Source organism: Gorilla gorilla, chromosome 7 (assembly GCF_029281585.2).
Source record: "Gorilla gorilla gorilla isolate KB3781 chromosome 7, NHGRI_mGorGor1-v2.1_pri, whole genome shotgun sequence".
Taxonomy (NCBI): domain Eukaryota; kingdom Metazoa; phylum Chordata; class Mammalia; order Primates; family Hominidae; genus Gorilla; species Gorilla gorilla.
Window position 1 is genome coordinate 105,233,607 of NC_073231.2, and position 16,798 is coordinate 105,250,404.

Below are 16,798 nucleotides of genomic sequence, written 5' to 3' on the forward strand. Positions count from 1 at the left end.
GTGGGTTGTGAAGACCCTGGGAAAAGCATAGTATCTGGGTCGGAGTACACCGTTCCTCATGGCACAGTCCCTCATGGCTTCCGTCGGTTAGGGGAGGGCATTCCCTGACCCTTTGTGCTTCCTGAGTGAGGCGATGCCCCACCTTGCTTTGGCTCACCCTCCCTGGGCTGCATCCACTGCCTAACCAGTCCCAGTGAGATGAGCTGGGAATCTCAGTTAGAAATGCAGAAGTCACCCACCTTCTGCACTGATCTCGCTGGGAGCGGCAGACCTGTGCTGTTCCTATTCGGCCATCTTGCCAGCCACCTGTGTTACTAGAATTTTATAGTGCAGTATTTGTCAAACCAAATGATAATCATAGTATTTAATTAAGTTTATATCTTATCTTCATCTTGTAAGCTCTTCTAGGGCAGGGATTGTGTCATATTTTTAAGCGCTTACTGCAGAGCCCTAGTATGTGGTAAATGGACATTTAATAAGATTTGTAGTTTAGAATGAACAAAATTACTTTCTACTTTTCCTTCCTTTCTGGCCATTTTTTTCTCCTTTTTCTTTCCAAAAAAGCATAGATGTGAACATTCAAATTCTAGTAGCAATCTGATTAACCAAAGTATTTTAATTTATATTTTTATAAGCTCCCTGGATTATATTTAGTTTCTCCCCGACTTCTTATAAATAATGATAAAAGCCAAAGAGTGGGAAGGGTGCTATTGAAAGGCGAACATAAAATATTGACACCAATTTCATAATTCTACATAAAAATCAGCTTTATTGCTTTATAGTCACACTTTGAATAATTTGTTCTTCTTAATGAATCTTAGTTCTGAGTATAAAATATTGGAAAACAGTGACAGCCTGTTGCAGATATAAGCAAAAAACTACCTCTCTCAACCTAAAAATTCTTACTGCTTCTTAAACATCTCATGATATGCTATCTGGAAGTGCTTTAGCTCATTTACTCCCCTGTTCAAATTTTTTGTTGTTGTCTGTGTGATTTGTTTTGGAATTTAGGCCAGGAGAAAGGAATTTTAATGGTCTCAGTGGATTAATTGGATAATCTATATATAACTTGAACATTGAATTCTAGAGACATTCATATCTTTACTTTGCTATTTATAACAAGACAGTGTTAATCAGTGTGCTCACTCTTTCTCACTCGCTTTCTCATTATCTCTCTACTTCTTTTCTCCTCTTTACTCCCCTTACCTTACTTTGTTTCTTGTTTTTTTTTCTTGACAGATTTCAGAATTCCTGCCTTGCCCCATGACTTTCCACTGAGATCTAGGTAGACTGTATTGTTTATATCCTGCAAATTACGGATGAGAAACAAACCTAAACAGTTGACGTGATTTTAAGATCACATATCTTGAATTGGTAGAATAAAAAAAGAAACCTAGGTTTTCTGAGTCCTCCCAGTCCATGCTTTCAGGAAACTTTTATTTAAATATATTAATCTCACTGGTATCTGAAATTCTGTCACAAAGAGTTTTTTGATTTTTTGTTTTTATTTTAAATCTCAAAGCTTCTTCAAATAAGCATAAGCTCCATGAGGACTGGGATTGTGTTTGTTTTGCTCACCACAGAATTTCCAGTTCTTAATCTAAGCCTTAAGAAGATAATAGGTACTCCATAAGTAGTTTTTGAATGATGTTTTTTGACATGTTGAAATTAGGGGATAGTTTAATTTTCCATCCCTCCCTCCTTTCTTCTTTTCTTCTTTCTTATTTTTTGGTGAGCTACATTTTCTGATTTTTCTCCTATTAGCCCATATTATTTATCTAATAAAAGTATTTTAAAAACTATACCATATAGCAATAGATAACCTTGAAGCCCATGAACAGTTAACACTTTATCATAGTTTTCTTTCTTTCTTTCTTTCTCTTTCTTTCTTTCTTTCTTTCTCTTTTCTTTTCTTTTCTTTCATTTTTTTGACATGGATTCTTGCTCTGTAACCTAGGCTGGAGTGCATTGGTCCCATCTCAGCTCACTGCAATCTCCACCTCCCAGGTTCAAGTGGTTCTCCTGCCTCAGCCTACAGAGTAGCTGGGATTGCGGGTATGTGCCACCACACCTGGCTAATAACACTTTATCTTAGTTTTTCATGAAATTTTCTGAATAAGATGACGAAATGTGATAGTGTGTATCACTCTTTTGTCAAGGCCTGGTTTCTCTTCTGAGGAATTTATCCTTCTTCCTTCAAATTATTGCCTACAAATCTAGAACTTGCGCCCTTCTAGATGGCTTGGTGTTCACCAGTTAGTCTTAAGCTTTCTGCAGACTTGTAAATAAATAACTCTGTCATCTTCCTTCAGGTCCTACTGAACCATTTCTCTTGCAAAGGCCTTGCCACTTTTTTCTCATTATCTCAGGGAACCTTGACTTCTGATATGGTCTGGCTATGTGTCTTCACCCAAATCTCATGTGGAATTGTAATCCCCACGTGTTGAAGGTGGGGACTGGTGGGCAGTGATTAGATCATGGGGGTGGTTTCTAAAGGTTTAACAACATCCCCCTAGTGCTGTCTCCTGGTAGAGTTCTCAAGAAATCTGATGGTTTAAAAGTGTGTGGCACTTCCTCACTCCCCATCTCTTTCCTGCCACCATGTGAAGAAGGTCCTTGCTTCCCCTTCACCTTCCACCATGACTGTTTTCCTGAGGCCTCCTAGTCATGCTTCTTGTTAATCCTGTGGAACTGTGAGTCAATTAAACCTCTTGTCTTTATAAATTACCCAGTCTCAGTTAGTTCTTTATAGCAGTATGAAAGCAGACTAACACAATTTCCCTTATGGGTTATTTTTCATAGTCATCTTCTCTGTCTGCCTTTGACTCCTTAAAAAATGCTGCCTCTCCATTATGATCTATGATCTGAGTTTCCAAGGCTTATTTTCTAGAGGTTTTTAATTTTTACATTTTTATCTTTTAGGTAATTGAACTGTGGTTAAGGCAGTTGCCCCCAAGTATAATACTGGCTTGGCTATCAGTTTGATTTCCCATGAACAGAAAGGAAAAATAAAAATTGACAATGATTTTCTTCTTGATGACTATTAAAATTTCAAATAAAAATGAAACCATAAATTATAAATAGGTACCTTACACAAAGGTGATACAGAATATCAAATAATATGCTGATAGAAAAGGTTTTAAGAAGGTACACATATGATTTATTCTCTATTTTAAAAGATATCAATTGATTGTTTGGGTATTTACTATGCAAGGCATTATACTACTGCTACATGAAATAAATAGATAAAAGAAACATGAATTCTCCTTTCAGCAAAACAAACACTCTGTTGGTATCAGCACTGTACTGAATAAAGTCCATAAACATAAGTTGATGGTTACAAGTTTTATGTTTAAAGGGAAAATTTTAAAGTAAGTATCCTATTAGAAGTCATCCTTCTTTATTGATTTAAGTACTAAACCTAACCTACTTTAGTGAAAGCACTTCTTTCTTTATAAAGGCTTTTACTTAGCAGATGATGAAAACCTAGAACAGAAAGGGCTTAATTCTAAGAAGCGCTTACTATGAAAACTGAATTATTACAGCTGAACAAATGTATCTTGACTTTTTGATATGATGAAGTAACGTGGTTATTGTGAGAATCTTAAACTTCAGAATATAAGCCATTTGATATCAAGTGTCAGTATTTGGTGCCATTGGCTTATACATGTACTAGATATTTAGAGTTACCATTTAATCATTGACATCATTATTCAGTCTCCCAAAATAAGAACAGAGATTTTGATGTACTGATTTTGAGTAATTTTATCAGGTTCCAGTTCGACTTGAAGAAGGTAAAGAGATGTTTTCGTATAAATCATTGATTGAAATATAGATGCAAAACAGTAATTTAATGCTGTGGCTTGGAATTTCTACCTTTATGATTTTTCATCCAATTCTATCTAATTGGTGGAATGTTAATAAATATGTATATAAAGATTATTTCTCATTGGAAGAATAAGAGTGAGAGAGGACATAAAGAGAATGTGTCTTCAATGTCTAGCCATTAGCCACTACTCTTTCTTGCTACACCATATCACTATGCTCAGCTCCTCCTTTGGAGAGACACACATTCAAATATTTAAAGTTATACCATGAAGAATGTTATGTTATACAGAATTAAGTCAGAATTCTGCCAGGCTCTAGAGGAAGGACGAAATCTTTTTGGGAAATCAGTTACCGTTTCTCAGAGGAAATGACATTTAAGGTAGAACTAAAACAATGAGTTGATTTTGATAGAAAAGGAGTACAGTTGTGTTTCAGATATAGTTGTCTTCAGGTTCTTTACATAATCAATGATTAGTTAAGTTTTATATCTTTATTCCTTATATTTATAGTATTTTCATAAACTGTTTTCGTATACGTTACAACATTTAAATTGAGTAGTATTCCTGATACTACACATATTTTTAGCTTTAAGGTGGAAGTCGGAAACCTGACACTTAGATTAAATTCATTTTCCTTAATCATGTGTCTTGTGGCACAACTAAAACACAAGCTGACTCCAAGTGTAGTACTTTTTCCATGGGACAGAAATGAAGGAATCATATTGTACCAAGTTGAATGGTTCATCCCCAAGATATAATTGTTGATATGTTATTTTAACCACTGAAATTTGGGTCTGAAAATTATTTATTTATTGTAGAAAACTAAAAGTGTAATAGATATGTTTGAAATCAGATTGCGATGTTAAATTTAGGCTTTATGTAGCTCTAGTGGGAATGAGTAAATCTGATGTTTTCTGAACTATTTATTATCCATGATCCATAGTAGAAATATTATACATTTGTTGTACATTTGATAAAACTAGAAGTCATTGTATGGGGATTGAATAATAGAAAAGGCAGCATAACATAGTGGTTACAAGGATGGACCCTGGAACCAGTCTGCTTAGATTTACATCCTTGTTTTGCCACTTACTAGCTGGGTGACTTGGGATAAGTTACTTAACCTCTTTGTCATCAGTTTCCCTATCTAAAAATGGTGATAATAAGAGTCTGAAAATAGTATATTTCCTGTCAGGTTGTTACAAGGGCTAAACAGGGTATTATTATTATTATTTTTTGAGACTTCATCACCCAGGCTGGAGTGCAGTGCCATTAACTCAGCTTACTGCAACCTCCACCTCCCAGGCTCAAGAGATCCTCCTGTCTCAGCCTCCCGAGCAACTGGGACTACAGGCATGCACCACCATGCCCAGCTAAGTTTTGTAATATTTTTTGGTAGAGACAAGGTTTTGCCATGTTGTCCAGGATGATCTTGAACCCCTGGCTTCAAGCAATTTGCCTGCCTCAGCCTCCCAAGGTGCTGGGATTACAGGTGTAAGCCACCATGCCTGGACAAACAGGTTAATAAATTTGTAAAGCACTTGTAGCAGTGCCTGGCATGTAGTAGGTGCTATAGAGGTTTTGATTAAATAAGATAGATGGGCGTGAAGCTTGACAGAGTTTTATATAGTAGACCTGTCTTGCCTTTAAAATACACCTAGCTGCAGAAAATGTTGTCTTTTCTTTTTTACAAACTTGACTATTATCATTTAGAAATATAATGAATTGAAAACTGGTATATCCAAAATAGTGTACTTTTACTGGTTATGTTTTTCATAGCTATTTGAACAACACTTTTAAGCCACATGTAGATTTCAAAGTCTCTAAATTTTTTCATTAGATCATTATATCAGAGAACATAGTATTTACAAAAAACGTGTAGCTGTTTTGGTTAGTGGCGACTGGAAATATTGCTTGACGGTGGTTTAATAGTGCCCATACTGCTTGGAAATATTAGCATTTATTAGATAGATTTATTTTCAAATGGTAATAATAGTACTCATATAGTACTAATATTTTTCATCGGTAGGTTTTTAAATTTTGACCATGAGGCTTTTGTGCAAACCTTTGCTGTTCAAGGTTTCAAGTAATTTTAAAATTTGGTCTGTATTTTAAGCTAATTATTTAGATTCCTAGAGCTATATAGAAGTATTAGGTAACCATTTTCTTCTAATAATTACTAATGTACAGAAGAAAAGCAAGAAGTACAAATAAGTACAAAGTAAATTAATATACATGTTTTAAAAAATACAATAAGTAATTCATTTTTATAAAACAATTCTGAAACATATATAGTAAAGAGTTAAATACTTACCACTCCCTTACCCATCATCATTTCCATTTTTCCCTCCTCAGAGGTACTCTCTCACAGGCTTACTTTTTTACACTTCTATAACTTTTTCTATGTGGGGGAAGACAAATACGTATTCAAATTTAGTACACTGTTTAAACACATGTTTGGATGATACCACGCATATGTTTGAGTTTTTTCACTTCGTAAGATACCAAAAATATGCCTTTAGTCATACCTGTAATTGTACCTCATCTTTAAATGGTTTAATTATACTCTTTATTGCAAATATTTCCAAATTAGCTGTTTCTTTTTTGATGGACAGATAAATTGTTTAGCATTTTCTTTCCTCTCGTCTTCTCTCTGAAGGGGTGGGTTGCCCCTCCACACCTTTGGGTGTTTCTCGTAAGGTGGAACGAGAGACTTAGGAAAGAAAAAGATACAGAGACAAAGTATAGAGAAAGAAATAAGGGGACCCGGGGGACCAGCGTTCAGCATATGGAGGATCCTGCCAGCCTCTGAGTTCCCTTAGTATTTATTGATCATTCGTGGGTGTTTCTCCGAGAGGGGGATGTGTCAGGGTCACAAGACAATAGTGGGGAGAGGGTCAGCAGACAAACACGTGAACAAAGGTCTTTGCATCATAGACAAGGTAAAGGATTAAGTGCTGTGCTTTTAGATATGCATCCACATAAACATCTCAATGCTTTACAAAGCAGTATTGCTGCCCGCAGGTCCCACCTCCAGCCCTAAGGCGGTTTTCCCTATCTCAGTAGATGGAGCATACAATCGGGTTTTATACCGAGACATTCCATTGCCCACGGACGGGCAGGAGACAGATGCCTTCCTCTTGTCTCAACTGCAAGAGGCATGCCTTCCTCTTATACTAATCCTCCTCAGCACAGACACTTTACGGGTGTCGGGCTGGGGGACGGTCAGGTCTTTCCCTTCCCACGAGGCCATATTTCAGACTATCACATCGGGAGAAACCTTGGACAATACCTGGCTTTCCTAGGCAGAGGTCCCTGCGGCCTTCCGCAGTTTTTGTGTCCCTGGGTACTTGAGATTAGGGAGTGGTGATGACTCTTAAGGAGCGTGCTGCCTTCAAGCATCTGTTTAACAAAGCACATCTTGCACCGCCCTTAATCCATTTAACCCTGAGTTTGACACAGCACATGTTTCAGAGAGCATGTGTGGGTTGGGGGTAAGGTCACAGAATCTCAAGGCGGAAGAAAGGTGCCCACTAAGCAGGAATTACCCTGACTATCAGGCAGGCACTGGGGGCCACATAGTGAGAGGAATGCATGTCACCTGGGGAGCAGACAGCTTCCCCCAGGAACTGACCTTCCAGCCAAGAACTGGAAGGCGGGTAGAAGTCAGAATAAACAGGGCAGAGTGTGTAGGGGGAAGGGTATTTCAAGCATAGGGGAAATCAGGTGGGGTACCCTGAATTGCCAGGAAAGCTGGTGGGTTGAAATGGACAGAACTCCATTACAACAGGAATGAGAAAAACATGGGGAGAGAGGCACAAGGTGGAGCTGGAGGAACATCAGCAGTCAAGATGGACTTTGAGGGTCTCGTCGAGGTTGCCTGGCTCTATCCTAAAGACAAAGGGGCTATGAAAGAGTTTTAAGTGTGTGTGTGTTGGGAGCAGAGGAGGGTAACAGAATCAGATGATGAATAGATTGGGTTCTTCCACACCAGGCTTGGGGGCCATCATAAACATAAAGCTACTAACAAAAAGCACAAAAATGCAAAAAAAGCCACGAAATAAACCATAAAAAGCACACTTGTTTTCAATATGAGAGTTGAAACAAGAAGGAAGAATGTCTCCTTGTTCGGCTTCTGTTGGTAACATGCACGTTGGGTGGTGACTTAAGATTTTTGTCGTTCTGCATTTGTCCCTAGATGATTGCCAAAGTAAGTGCTACTAGTATTGATTTTGGGGTTACAAATAAATTTTAGTGAGTAGGTGAGTTTGCCAATATGGAATCCACAAATAGTGAGGATCAATTGTCACTGTAATTTTTCTTAGTACATAACGAAATGGAGTCTCCCATGTCTATTTCTTTCTACACAGACACAGTGACAATCTGATCTCTCTTGCTTTTCCCCACACTCTGCTTTCCTTTCTTTCTTTTTTGCTGTTACAGAAATTACCACTGATGCTGAATATCTTTTATAAATTGTTTGCATGCACCCTCACAACTTTTACTATTTCCATAGCATATTCTTAGAAATGGGATTATTTTATAGAAAAAGTATGTGTGAATTTTTTTTTTTTTTTGAAACAGTCTCACTCTGTTGCCCAGGCTGGAATGCAGTGGGGCAAACTTGGCTCACTGCAGCCTTGACCTCCTGGGCTTAAGCAATTCTTCTGCCTCAGCTACCTGAGTAGCTGGGATTGCAGGTGTGTGTTACCACATCTAGCTAATTTTTTTTTTATTTTTTATTTTTAGTGGAGAGGTGGTTTTACCATGTTAGCCAGGCTGGTCTCGAACTCCTGACCTACAGTGATCCACCCACTTCAGCCTCCCAAAGTGCTGGGATTATAGATGTGAGCCACCCACCGTGGCCGGCATGTTTAAATTTGTAGCAGATATAAATTGCCCTCTGTTGCAGTTCCATTCTATAGAGCATACCTATTTTCCCCATATATAAAACATTCTCACAAGAGGCTTCAACAATGACAAATTTCATAGGTATACAACTTAACTCTTTAACATGTCTCCAGTATAACAGATGAAAAGTATGTCTGATTTGATTGCACTGTGGTCTGAGAGACAGTTTGTTATAATTTCTGTCCTTTTACATTTGCTGAGGAGTGCTTTACTTCCAACTGTGTGGTCAGTTTTGAAATAGGTGTGGTGTGGTGCTGAAAAGAATGTATATACTGTTGATTTGGGGTGGAGAGTTCCATAGATGTTTATTAGGTCCACTTGGTGCACAGCTGAGTTCAATTCCTGGATAGCTTTGTTAACTTTCTGTCTCATTGATCTGTCTAATGTTGACGGTGGGGTGTTAAAGTCTCCCATTATTATTGTGTGGGAGTCTAAGTCTCTTTGTAGGTCTCTAAGGACTTGCTTTATGAATCTGTGTGCTCCTGTATTAGGTGCATATATATTTAGGATAGTTAGCTCTTGTTGTTGAATTGATCCCTTTACCATTATGTAATGGCCTTCTTTGTCTCTTTTGATCTTTGTTGGTTTAAAGTCTGTTTTATCAGAGACTAGGATTACAACCCCTGCTTTTTTTTTTGTTTTCCATTTGCTTGGTAGATCTTCCTCCATCCCTTTATTTTGAGCATATATATGTCTCTGCACATGAGATGGGTTTCCTGAATACAGCACACTGATGGGTCTTGACTCTATCCAATTTGCCAACCAGTCAAACTAGAACCCAGGATTAAGAAACTCACTCAAAACCACTCAACTACATGGAAACTGAACAACCTGCTCCTGAATGACTACTGGGTACATAACGAAATGAAGGCAGAAATAAAGATGTTCTTTGAAATCAATGAGAACAAAGACACAACATACCAGAATCTCTGGGACACATTCAAAGCAGTGTGTACAGGGAAATTGATAGCACTAAATGCTCACAAGAGAAAGCAGGAAAGATCTAAAATTGACACCCTAACATCACAATTAAAAGAACTAGAGAAGCAAGAGCAAACACATTCAAAAGCTAGTAGAAGGCAAGAAATAACTAAGATCAGAGCAGAATTGAAGGAAATAGAGACATTTCCCTTCAAACCCCTTCAAAAAATCAATGAATCCAGGAGCTGGTTTTTTGAAAAGATCAACAAAATTGATAGACCAAAGCAAGACTAATGAAGAAGAAAAGAGAGAAGAATCAAATAGATGCAATAAAAAATGACAAAGGGGATATCACCACCGATCCCACAGAAATACACACTACCATCGGAGAATACCATAAACACCTCTATGCAAATAAACTAGAAAATCTGGAAGAAATGGATATATTCCTCAACACATACACCCTCCCAAGTCTAAACCAGGAAGAAGTTGAATCTCTGAATAGACCAATAACTGGCTCTGAAATTGAGGCAATAATTAATAGCTTACCAACCAAAAAAAGTCCAGGACCAGATGGATTCACAGCCGAATTCTACCAGAGGTACAAGGATGAGCTGGTACCATTCCTTCTGAAACTATTCCAATCAATAGAAAAAGAGGGAATCGTCCCTAACTCATTTTGTGAGTCCAGCATCATCCTGATACCAAAGCCTGGCAGAGACCCAACAAAAAAAAAGAATTTTAGACCAATATCCCTGATGAACATCGATGCAAAAATCCTCCATAAAATACTGACAAACCAAATCCAGCAGCACATCAAAAAGCTTATCCACCATGATCAAGTGGGCTACATCCCTGGGATGCAAGGCTGGTTCAACATATGCAAGTCAATAAACATAATCCAGCATATAAACAGAACCAACGACAAAAACCACATGATTATCTCAATAGATGCAGAAAAGGCCTTTGACAAAATTCAACAGCCCTGCATGCTAAAAACTCTCAATAAATTAGGTATTCATGGGATGTATCTCAAAATAATAAGAGCTATTTATGACAAACCCACAGCCAATATCATACTGAATGGGCAAAAACTGGAAGCATTCCCTTTGAAAACTGGCACAAGACAGGGATGCCCTCTCTCACCACTCCTATTCAACACAGTGTTGGGCAATCAGGCAGGAGAAGGAAATAAAGGGTATTCAATTAGGAAAAGAGGAAGTCAAATTGTCCCTGTTTGCAGATGACATGATTGGATATCTAGAAAACCCCATCATCTCAGCCCAAAATTTCCTTAAGCTGATAGGCAACTTCAGCAAAGTCTCGGGATACAAAATAAATGTGCAAAAATCACAAGCATTCTTATACACCAATAACAGACAAACAGAGAGTCAAATCATGAATGAACTCCCATTCACAATTACTTCAAAGAGAATAAAATACCTGGGAATCCAACTTACAAGGGATGGGAAGGACCTCTTCAAGGAGAACTACAAACCACTGCTCAATGAAATAAAAGAGGATGCAAACAAATGGAAGAACATTCCATGCTCATGGGTAGGAAGAATCAAAATTGTGAAAATGGCCATACTGCCCACGGTAATTTATAGATTCAATGCCATCCCCATCAAGCTACCAATGACTTTCTTCACAGAATTGGAAAAAACTACTTTAAAGTTCATATGGAACCAAAAAAGAGCCCGCATTGCCAAGTCAATCCTAAGCCAAAAGAACAAAGCTGGAGGTATCAGGCTACCTGACTTCAAACTATACTACAAGGCTACAGTAAGCAAAACAGCATGGTACTGGTACCAAAACAGAGATATAGATCAATGGAACAGAACAGAGCCCTCAGAAATAATGCAGTGTATCTACAACCATCTGATCTTTGAGAAACCTGACAAAAACAAGAAATGGGGAAATGGTTCCTCATTTAATAAATGGTGCTGGGAATACTGGCTAGCCATATGTAGAAAGCTGAAACTGGATCCCTTCCTTACACCTTATACAAAAATTAATTCAAGATGGATTAAAGACTTACATGTTAGACCTAAAACTATAAAAACCCTAGAAGAAATCCTAGGCAATACCATTCAGGACATAGGCATGGGCAAGGTCTTCATGTCTAAAACACCAAAAGCAATGGCAACAGAAGCCAAAACTGACAAATGGGATCTAATTAAACTAAAGAGCTTCTGCACAGCCAAAGAAACTACCATCAGAGTGAACAGGCAACCTATAGAATGGAAGAAAATTTTTGCAATCTACTCATCTGACAAAGGGCTAATATCCAGAATCTACAAAGAACTCAAACAAATTTACAAGAAAAAAACAACCCCATCAAAAAGTGGGTGAAGGATATGAACAGACACTTCTCAAAAGAAGACATTTATGCAGCCAAAAGACACATGAAAACATGCTCATCATCACTGGCCATCAGAGAAATGCAAATCAAAACCACAATGAGATACCATCTCACACCAGTTAGAATGGTGATCATTAAAAAGTCAGGAAACAACAGCTGCTGGAGAGGATGTGGAGAAATAAGAACACTTTTACACTGTTGGTGGGACTGTAAACTATTTCAACCATTGTGGAAGTCAGTGTGGCGATTCCTCAGGGATCAAGAACTAGAAATACCATTTGACCCAGCCATCCATTACTTGGTATATGCCCAAAGTATTATAAATCATGCTGCTATAAAGACACATGCACACGTATGTTTATTGCGGCACTATTCACAATAGCAAAGACTTGGAACCAACCCAGATGTCCAACAATGATAGACTGGATTAAGAAAATGTGGCACATATACACCATGGAATCCTATGCAGCCATAAAAAAGGATGAGTTCATGTCCTTTGTAGGGACATGGATGAAGCTGGAAACCATCATTCTCAGCAAACTAACGCAAGGACAAAAAACCAAACACCGCATATTCTCACTCATAGGTGGGAATTGAACAATGAGAACACATGGACACAGGAAGGGGAACATCACATACCGGGGCCTGTTGTGGGGTGGGAGTGGGGAGGGATAGCATTTGGAGATATACCTAATGTTAAATGAAGAGTTAATGGGTGCAGCACACCAACATGGCACATATATACATATGTAACAAACCTGCACGTTGTGCACATGTACCCTAAAACTTAAAGTATAATAACCAAAAAAAAAAAAAGAAAAAGTATGTCTGATTGTTGGATATCTGATGAAAAGGATATCTGGTATCTTAATTTTTATTTCTTTGTTAGCAATGTTGAGCATTTTAAAAATAAGTTACTAGCCAAATAACTTTTTTTCTGTAAATTATCTATTCTTATCTTGTCTATTTTTTATAGTCATTTATCTATTTGCCATCTTATATCTTTACTTGGATGTCTAATGGAAATCTCAGTTTAAGACATCCCAAACTAAGTTTCCTTTCTTCTCAAATGTGCTTTTCCTACAGCTCCATTCTTCCAGTCTCTCAGTCCTAATACCTTGGAATCATCTTTGCTTTCTCTTGTACTATACATCTAATCCATCAGTAAGTCTTATTGGTTATATCTTTGAAATGGATACAGCATTTTACCACTTCTTGCCACCTCGTTGCTTCTGCTGTCTCTTACAACCTGTCTTTCTTTTTCAACACTGGATACATGTAGTAAATTTTTTGCACAGTAGCCATAGAAGTTCTTTCAAAACACATATTCAACAATGTCATGACTATATTCAGAATCTGTTATTCTGTCCCAGTTCCCTCAAGTAAAAACCATCTCCTTACTGTGACCTACATGAGCCCCATATGACCTGGTCCCTATATATAGCTCTAACCTCATCTCCTACTTTTCTCACCCTTGCTCACTCTGCTCAAGCCATCTTTGCCTCCATACTTTGCTTGAAAATCCCATGCATACCTTTAACTTCAGACATTCGTTGTTTTTGTTTCATCTGACTACTATAATGCTCTGCCCACTGAGATCTGCATGGATCTCTTCCAAACTGGTTTGCTTTAATAAACATTATTTACAATTTCTGATATTGACAATGTCATAATATATGACATTATAACTATGAGAAAGAAAAAGTCCATTCTTCATGCCCTTAAGGTATTTTAAATATGGTATCAATGCTCATATATTAACCAAGTTGGGGGGAGAGGGGAAGTATGAGTGGATATGGCACCCAGTCATATATCACCACATTCTCATTGTAGTGATATGGTACTACTTATTTTGGAGAGCATCCTAGGTTCTTCAAACTTAATTTATTTAGATCTGATTTATTTTATGCTACTTTAGAAGTACCTAAAATACTACATATAAATTATGTATTTGAATTAACATAAGCTGTATTATATAAATGTATCCAGTTTTAAATGAAACTGTTTAGTTATAATACATTACTATAAATTACTCAATTGTTTAAAATAATTCCTGAAATCTTTCATTATGAAAACATGGTTGAAATCCTCTAATTTCTTTACTTGGAAGAACAAAATTTTAAATAATATAGGGAGTGGAATATTACATTTCATTTTATTAAGAAATCTTCCTTTTATGTAATCACATACCTCTTTTGGTTATCATCAAAATCCACCCCCCCCCAACTTTTTTTTTTTTTTTTTTTTTTTGAGACAGTGTCTCGCTCTGTTGCCCAGGCTGTAGTGGAGTGGCACAATCTCAGCTCATTGCAGCAACCTCTGCCTCCCGGGTTCAAGTGATTCTCCTGCCTCAGGCTCCCGAGTAGCTTGGATTACAGGTGCCTGCCACCATGTCTGGCTAATTTTTGTAGTGTTAGTAGAGACGGGGTTTCACCATGTTAGCCAGGCTTGTCTTGAACTCCTGACCTCAAGTGATCTGCCTGACTCGGCCTCCCAAAGTGTTAGGATTACAGGCGTGAGCCAACGTGCCTGGCCAAAATCACTTTTTAAAATTGAGAGATTTTATTGGTAAGTTTTTGTTATCGGGAACATTTACATATGGGAAGGCTAATTTTCTATCAGTTTTGGATGAATCAAGTGCTTTTTAGTTGAATTTCTCTTTTTTTTCCAAGAAAAGATTTTATTGATGTATTGCCTTTATACTGAAAATTGGACAAGTTGTTAAGTTACTGCTTAATGAATTCTTACAAAGTGAATACTTGCATGTAATTAATAAATAGAACATTACTATCACTTCACAAGTCTACCTTCTAGTCACTAATCCCTGACAAGAGTGAATGCTCTCCTGACTTCTAACAAATTAGGCCTGCTTATTTTTGAATACTTGCAAAAATCAGTTCTATAAGAGAAAATGATGTAAAATGACAATTCATAATCTCATATAAAAATTATAATTTTAAGCAACAAAAGAAACAATCTTGAAAATACGTTTGGTATGTTTTGTGAAGTTGTAAGTTATGTTTCTATTAAATAATTAGCTATTCTCGTACTCAGAATCCCGCCCATTGTCAGTTCCTGTTAAAGCCATGTTGAATATATCTGAAAGCTGTAGAAGTCCTGAAGAAAGAATGAAGGAATTTATTGGAATTGTTTGGAATGCAGTGAAGCATCTCACACTACAGGTAACATTAAAGAAATATTATGGATATAATTTCTATAATCCTTTTTAATTCCCAGCATTGTTAATATTGGTAAGACTTTTCTCACATGTAGCAATTATGTATACCATCTCATTTTCTTAATTTAGTTGAAAATAATTGGTGTACTTCGCTTATCCTAAACATAATTTTATGAAACTCATATGAGCTTCCATATAGTTATAAAAAGGTACACATTTTGACATGTTTCTTGACTTAAAAAATTTTAGTTCGTTCTACTTTTTGTTTAAGCATTATTTTCACAATTTTAAATGCTTAGTGTTCATATAGATCCATTCTTATCTCAGAACTGAGATAAAGTCTGAGTTGGAATTAAATTAACATGAAAGCGTTATCTAATTATTTTTTCTTCATAATTATAAGTTAAATATGAAAATTATAATAGCTATTTCCTCATTGTTATTTTCCTCTCATTGATTTTTACTTTAAAATGCACAATTTTATCTTATTGAATTACTTTCTTTCAAGATCATGTTTAACCTGACTAAAATATACAATTAGATGCTTATTTGATAAGCTAACAGTTATAAATTTTAGTTTTTGCATAGGATTTTTTCTCTGTGATACCAGAGACATCCTTATAGAATTTTGTATGTACCAGATAGTAATATCAAAGGCTTAAGTCAAAGCTTTTCACCTTGACTTAAGATATAAAAGTTGCAATAGAACCTTGTTCCCACCTTACTATGAGAACAAGGTTTTGTGATCTGCAAAATTACAGCTATATTAAGCCCATAGAGATCTGAGGTCTTAAATTGACATTACCATAACAGCAGGGTGCTAAAATCCAAAAAAGTGACAAGCAACTCACTTTTTGAAACTCAACAATCTCAGAAAACTCCAAGAAGAATATATAAAAAGGAGAACATAGCTAAGTACCTAGTAGTCAAACTACTGAAAACTTATGGAGAACGTTTTATTTTATTTTACTTTATTTAAAGTGGGAAGATCTTTATTTATCAATATTCTTGTTTACCTGAAGACTATACTGGAAGAAGCTGAAATTATAAGTAAGGCAGACCTAGATATGTATTTCTTAGCAATGTAATATTGGAGAGTTTTTTCTTGTTTCTGTATCCACAAGTTGGAGATTATAATATCTTCTTCATGAAGAGGGTGGAAAATATAGAGTGATAAAGTATATAAAAGCAACTGACAAAATTTATTCATTTATTGATTCATTTTGCAAAAGTTACCATACTGTATTCAGAGAACATACTGAAGAAAACTAATACAGTCCTGTCCTCATGAAGATCATAGTTTGGCAAGGAGAGACATTCATTAAGTGATTGTACTTAAAATAATTTGACTATAATGGTGATGATCCTGCTTCATGAACATACATGTCAATTAAGCTAACCCTAGAAGAATCAGGAAACATTTGGGTACTCAATAACACTTGTGTTTTCTTTCTCTATTCCATCTTTCTCTCCTGTAGCTGTAGCTTTTTTCTAAAGCAGCTGAAGGCTGCACTGCCCTTCAGCAGGCAGACAAGAAGTGATGGAGATAACACCCCTGGGATTATCTTCGCCCACCATGGGAAATGATTCTGTGGC

General features: G+C 36.7%; 1 protein-coding gene across 32 annotated transcripts in view; it reads left to right on the forward strand.

Moving 5' to 3' along the window:
- The window catches only part of VPS13B (vacuolar protein sorting 13 homolog B), an 869,944-nt gene that overhangs the window by 397,672 nt on the left and 455,474 nt on the right, over positions 1-16,798 (forward strand). For 31 of the 32 annotated variants that reach the window (XM_031013639.3, XM_055348088.2, XM_031013638.3 and 28 more), the window contains exon 22: positions 15,079-15,206. In XM_031013639.3, coding sequence (XP_030869499.3) covers positions 15,079-15,206 — 128 coding nt within the window. Of the gene's footprint in view, positions 1-15,062; positions 15,207-16,798 lie in introns of all 32 variants that reach the window. The other variant, XR_008667630.2, reaches the window with a different exon arrangement.